The following is a 6,466-nucleotide window of genomic DNA, read 5'->3' on the forward strand; positions in this document are numbered from 1 at the left end:
CAATTTGATTTGATATGATTCTCTCTCGTCCCCAGCCATCGGATGCACATCTCCAGCATGTTCGAGCACTGTATACGGATGAGACACCTCTCCCAGCAGTTTGTCCTGCTGCAAGTCACTCAGGAAGAGTTCCTCTGCATGAAGGCCCTGCTCCTCTTCAGCATCAGTGAGTGTTGCTGCCCAGCCCAATGTTGACAGGTCCATTAAAACAATGTAGAGAGCCTCACATGGTGTATTTCCTTTTTCATTAAATTGATTTGCAAGCGATGTCCTAGTGTAAGCCATTTTCATAATACTGTCGAAATGATCCAGTACAATCAGAGAAAGCTTTGATTTATAAAACCAAACAGTGTATTATCAATAGTTGAGCAACAGAAATGCAATATTGTGGACAAAACAACAATAACGTTGCTTGTCTCCTTCGCAGTTCCAGTCGATGGTCTTAAGAGTCAGAAGTACTTTGATGAATTGCGGCTGACCTACATCAATGAACTTGATCGTGTCATTAACTATGGAAGGAAGTCCAACTGCTCTCAGAGGTTCTATCAGCTCACCCGCCTCATGGATTCCCTCCAACCGGTGAGAGACAATGTGCATCCTCAATAACTTTATTTGGTATATTCTGTTATCTTAGAATGTATCAAGCTAAGAGCCTTAATGACAATCTTAAATTACAGTACCAAGATTTAATTACATATTTTATCTAAGTGATAAAAGTCTAACTTTGTCATGTTTAACTAAACAAAAACTGAGAATGTGACAGAATTGTAATGGAGTGGGTAACAGGTGTGCTATCTCACCTTATTCGCTGAGTGCTCTGCCATATACGACAATGACTTCAAATGAAATCCCAAGTTCAAGAACATTGGGAAACGACGGCATTCCTCTTTTTTGAGACGTCACCTCATTTCACCTTGTCGGCAGTTATGCCTTCATCAGAGCATCAAGAGATGTGCCAAAGCCATCGTTCTTTACGCAAGTGCCTAGGTGATAATTACAAATGCCCGTACCTGTGTGAGGGCAGTGCATAGTGGTATTCAAAACATTAGTCAACAAACAATTGTTACAATATATATAGAAATACATATGCAAATATACAGCACAAATACACAGATCAGCACAATAAACTCAACAAATAGCATTTAGGTATTCATGATGATGTAGGAAATTTGAGATATTTTCTTGCAATGAATTACTTCTTAGTGCACAATAATAGATGCTTTGGGGTATAAAAAATGAACGTCTGGTTGAAAGATTGCGACTGAATGTAGGAGAATATACATGAGCATACAAATGACAGCTTGGCCATATAGTCTACAAGAATAATCTGAATGAGAACTCATTGTTTAGACTAGGGTTTCCCAAACTTGTTCAATCACAATCTTTCTATCCAGATGTTTATTTTCCATACCCCAATGCATCTATTTTTGTAAGCTTTATTGTGCATTAGGAAGTAACTAATTGCGCCAACATATCTCAAATTTCCTACGTCATGAATACGTCATGAATACCTAAATGCTATTTGTCGAGTTTATTGTGCTGATCTGTGTGTTTGTATATGTATTTGTATATATAGTAACAATTGCTTGAATACCACTATGTACCACCCTCAAACAGGCAATTGTAATTATCACTTATGCATTTGCATAAAAACGATGACTTTGGCACGTCTCTTGATGCTCTGATGAAGGCGCAACTGCCGAAATACATTAGCCTGCCCGGACAAAATTATAAAGGTGAAATGAGGTGACGTCTTAAACATTTTGGAGTGGCGCCGTTTCCAAATGTTAATTTGAAGTGACAGAATTGTAACTGTGTATTGTCTCTGTCCATCTCTCCAACAACCAGATCGTGAGGAAACTCCAGCAGTTTACATTTGATCTGTTTATCCAGGCCCAGTCTCTGCCCACCAAGGTCAGCTTTCCAGAGATGATTGCCGAGATAATCTCAGTGCATGTGCCAAAGATCCTGGCAGGCTTGGCCAAACCAATCCTTTTCCACAAGTAGCAAGTAGCAGGATTTGCCATCATCCTGAGAATATCTGATCCGATCCAAGCTGACTCTATAACCCTACGGCTCTGTAGGTTTTCCCTGCCATTGTTTTCACTCTCTCAGCTCCTTTTCTTTTTTATCGACTAGCTCAACGTACCATTTTTAAATCATTACATCATTACGGTAGTTTTGCTGCTCATCAGACATAATTGAGATCATTTTCTCAAATAGGCAGCAAGGTTTTAGCATTTATCTCAAGAGTTGCAAGGTGTCACCTTGTTGACGGCCCTATCTGTCCTGTATTTCAAGAACAAATATCACACAAGACCAGTGGGGTTACATCAAATGTAAGAAACAGAAGAATACCATTCATTGACTGAATGAAAATAAAACTAATAAAACTAAATAATAAAACTAACAAATGCAGAAATTGTTAAACATATCTATGCATATCTTTACTTTTGGAACTTTCATGAGATTGTGCTATGTTCATTTAAAAAACAACTACCAAAGGGAATGTGGAATTAGTCGTTTACAGCATACTCACATGCATACACAATAGTCTATCTGTATTTACTAGCTAAATTGCATATATATATATGTATATATATATATAAACATTTATATATATATATATATATATATGTTTATATATATATATACAATGCATACATCACTACTGTACAGTACTTACAACTTTCTTGCTAGTTATTTAGTCAGTGAACAAACAATATATTCTAATGGTACCGTCATAATTTCATCTGATTATGGGAAATGTTGTAATAATTCACCCAAAAGTGACTTACTAATTATAGACACACAGAGTGAGACAATTTCAAATAATAACTTTTCAGATATATTTAGTGGCAATGGATCTTTAAAAGTATACTATAAAGATATAGTATGAAACCTGCTTACAACTTGGCTGCACATTTAGTCTCTTCATGTAGTTTCAGGTGGCCAAATTATTTGGTCAAACGGAGCATACCCATAATCTCTCAATGCTGAAAATGCTCTTATTGAGGTTTAACATGGCCTGAATATTTGCATTATTTAGTTCAACATCAGGATGTATGGAGGTTCATGCTCCATGTGTTTGTAGATGTTAGAATGCTTCAATCTTTATTGAAAACAATGCATGCCAGGTGTACATTTTGCAAGTTCAGTGCAGCTATGATAGCTATTGTGTTCAGAGTAATCTCCAATCTGCCATTCTACCTGTAAAAGCAGGTTGACATTTCATTAGTTTAGATTGAGTCAAGTCAAATATTACCGCTTTTTTCACATTATTTCTTATTAAGACATCGGCTTTTCTTGGTGATTCATTCTGGTTTTGCAGTTAAGTGCCAAACAGAGACATTTTATTCTCTGCACTAGCAAAAACATTCTGACATAACACCATTATTATACCAAAACAAGTCTTTTTATACAATAATCTGTACTTTTGCTTGTTCCCTAAAGTAGTGAAAAACAACAAAAACAATCAAGAAAAGCTCTGTTATAAGATCCATAACATGCAAACAATGTTTAAACTAGGTGAGTGTGGTCTTTTTGTTCAGATACCTCAACAAAAATGGCAACAGGTGCTAAACTATGGGATTCAATGATAGCATGGGATAGTCCCTGACTTTGCTTTTATATGCCAAATGTATCTTAAATTACTACATCAAATCAAACCGTTTCATATTTTAGACTAGGTGAAATGCATTATCATATTTAGAATGTCATTTAAATGCCTTTTAAAATGCTGAAATCTTCATGCAAATATCTGGAAAACAGCAAACTCCAGAAAGATCACATGTTCATGGCCTCGACATCTGATTGAACAAATGGTGGTTCAACATTGGCTGAACCAGTAATGTTAAATGGAGTTTGCTGGGAAGCATCTTGACGCTCTAAATACTGTAGGCTGTGGAAAGAATGGGTTGTCAGAATACACTTTACGTTTGACAGCCACAAGCACTATGCAATTACTTGCAGGTGTTTACCCATTTATAACAACACCATAGCTGCTTAATTAGAATATATGACTCCAGACTGAAACCTAGGCCAAGTTGAAAGTGCTTTATAGAAGAAAAGTGACTGTTAATATTTGTCCCTAAATAGACCACATCAAACCTACAACAGGTAGCACTTACTGTAATCAATTAGTGTTACAATACACATGCTTCTCAGATTTTAAGCAGTGATTGATTGCACCTATCTTTGCCTGACACCATAAAAATGTCCAGGGATGAATCAAAAGATAATTTGACAGCAGTAGTTTTTGTTGTTGTTTTATCACCATAAATGGCAATAACATGCATCCTTCACAACAATTGCACTCATTCTCAGACACATGCATGTGACGCATGCAAAAATGGAAGCGTTAGAACTCCAGTCTACCTTGGGCATGCAGAAAACCAGTCAATTATAGTGCTGTTATATATTTCTTCAATAGCTTGTGCATAAAAATCACTGTATACATTGTGACTTAAATCCTTTAACGCATATTACCATTAGTCAATTGAGACCATAATCAAATGCATTTGTACAAATGTAAGTTCAAGTTGTTGTTGTTCTTGTGTTGTGAGGAACTTGTTGACCACCATAATTCTTATAAATGTACTGCAATAATATGGATCTCAATTCAATGAAACCACATTGCAATATTCAAGCAGCAGCACAAATCTAAACATACCTTTTCCGTTATAAACAAAATGGCAAAATGGTTTTGGTAGAAACAGCAGGTAGTGCTTTCAGTTTTCAGACACGTGTGCATGACAGCAGTTGTGTAAACAAGGATACTGCATCAATATTGCTATGGCAGATTTAATTGAATTCGGGCCTAGGTTACAATTGCCCATCTGAAAACATCTAATATTTTCTCGTCGTAGAGACATTGGCTATGCCTACATAAAAGCAATAAAACAATTAATTTGAATATAGATAAGAAAATGTTTTAATACATCAGATGACAATTTGTAAAAGCCATGGGCACATACTTTACATTGGTATTGTCGTATTCCTTTGTTAATCATCTTGATAATAAAATATACTCGTTACAGGGTTTTCCTCAAAAGAACATCCCAAATCAGACACCTTAAATCAGAAAAAAATATTTCTATGAGTAGTAATTCAATATTAAAGCCATAGATTTGCCTTAAAAAGCATAGAGATTTTGTACCATATATTATTTTAGATTAAGTGTAAATTATTCAATTGTCTGTAAAGTAAAATGATCAGCAGTTGTGTCTACCATAATGAGGCCACATTACTTAGCTTGAATTCTGAGGTAAATGACGAGGTAAATTAGTTGGTAAAATCGTTTCTGATTTAAGGAAATTATCTCAAAGATTAAGCTATTTCTCTTTATACACCCAGTAGTCATGCTATGACTGCTTTGTTTATCATATAAAACATTTTTCACATGCTTTTTAGATTGACTTGGAGAACAGGATTGCACTGCCAAGCAATAAACAATTTGCCATAATAAACTTTACTTTAAATGTACCATGGTAGACCAACATTGAATCATAATGACAAAATCTATTTAAAAAAAATCCAGTTCCTAGAATTGATGTTTTCATACTGTTGTTATTAGTGGTAATGCTGGTATGTAAATGTTATATATGAGTAAATTACATCACAAGTATATTAAAATGTCAAAATGGACACAGCTGTATGTATTTATAAACCATATTAGCCTGGACTTGTGTAAATGGTACAATGACTTTGTGTACATGTAACTGATAAAAAAAAAAAGATTGGGAAATCAATTGTTAATGCTTTTTAACTACCTTCTGTAGTATTGACGATGTACTCTGTGTTTTGTGAGATTCTTTTTTAAACTGCAAACTTGCATAACTTTTTAAAGATATTTGAGGCAATCCTGACCATCAAAATGGTGTTACCTAATATTTGAAAGTTTGTAGTATTTCTACAATTTATCATGTGAAGTGACTACTAGTGAATGTGTCATTATTTAAGAATGCCCCCCCCCCCCCTCCACCCATAATCTGTAAATTGATTGTTCACTTTCAGCTATTGATATGAATTGTGTCAGATACGTCTTAGTGTAAATCGGGTTTAGTTTGTTTGTGTTCCTTTGCATATTATTAAAAACAATCAAAAATGTATTGTGTGTGTGAACTTTATTTACATACTGAAGTTATTTTATGTTAACTTTCCTAATATTTTTCTAAAATCTCTGAAGCCAGAAGCAAATCTTGTGTGCACCAGCTAGTGATCTACTCAGTTTATTTTGGGGGATGAAAATATGAGCTAATGGAAACAGCTGATTCAGACCATCCCCACTACAAAACCACTATGAAAATTCTGGTTAAAATCCCACCTCCACTTCAAGCACTAACTTGATTCGTCAAAATAATTAGTGATGCTGCTCTTCACCAGAAGATTTTTGTTCCCCTATCTCAGATTAAGCAAATATCGCCAACAGATGTCAACATTTATGTTTATGTTCTGTCATGAGAAA

The 6,466-nt window shown here is 35.1% G+C and overlaps 1 protein-coding gene across 3 annotated transcripts in view; it reads left to right on the top strand.

Annotated features, from left to right (window-relative positions):
- ar-beta (androgen receptor beta) overlaps positions 1-6,106 on the top strand; it is a 55,836-nt gene extending 49,730 nt beyond the window's left edge. For 2 of the 3 annotated variants that reach the window (XM_021617169.3, XM_021617170.3), the window contains 3 exons: positions 36-166; positions 428-579; positions 1,849-6,106. In XM_021617169.3, coding sequence (XP_021472844.2) covers positions 36-166; positions 428-579; positions 1,849-2,007 — 442 coding nt within the window. In that variant the 3' untranslated portion in view covers positions 2,008-6,106. 3 annotated transcript variants of the gene reach the window in all.
- The last annotated feature ends 360 nt before the right edge of the window (positions 6,107-6,466 follow it).

This window comes from Oncorhynchus mykiss, chromosome 10 (assembly GCF_057628025.1).
Source record: "Oncorhynchus mykiss isolate SJ-2025 chromosome 10, ASM5762802v1, whole genome shotgun sequence".
In the NCBI taxonomy this organism is placed as follows: Eukaryota; Metazoa; Chordata; class Actinopteri; order Salmoniformes; family Salmonidae; genus Oncorhynchus; species Oncorhynchus mykiss.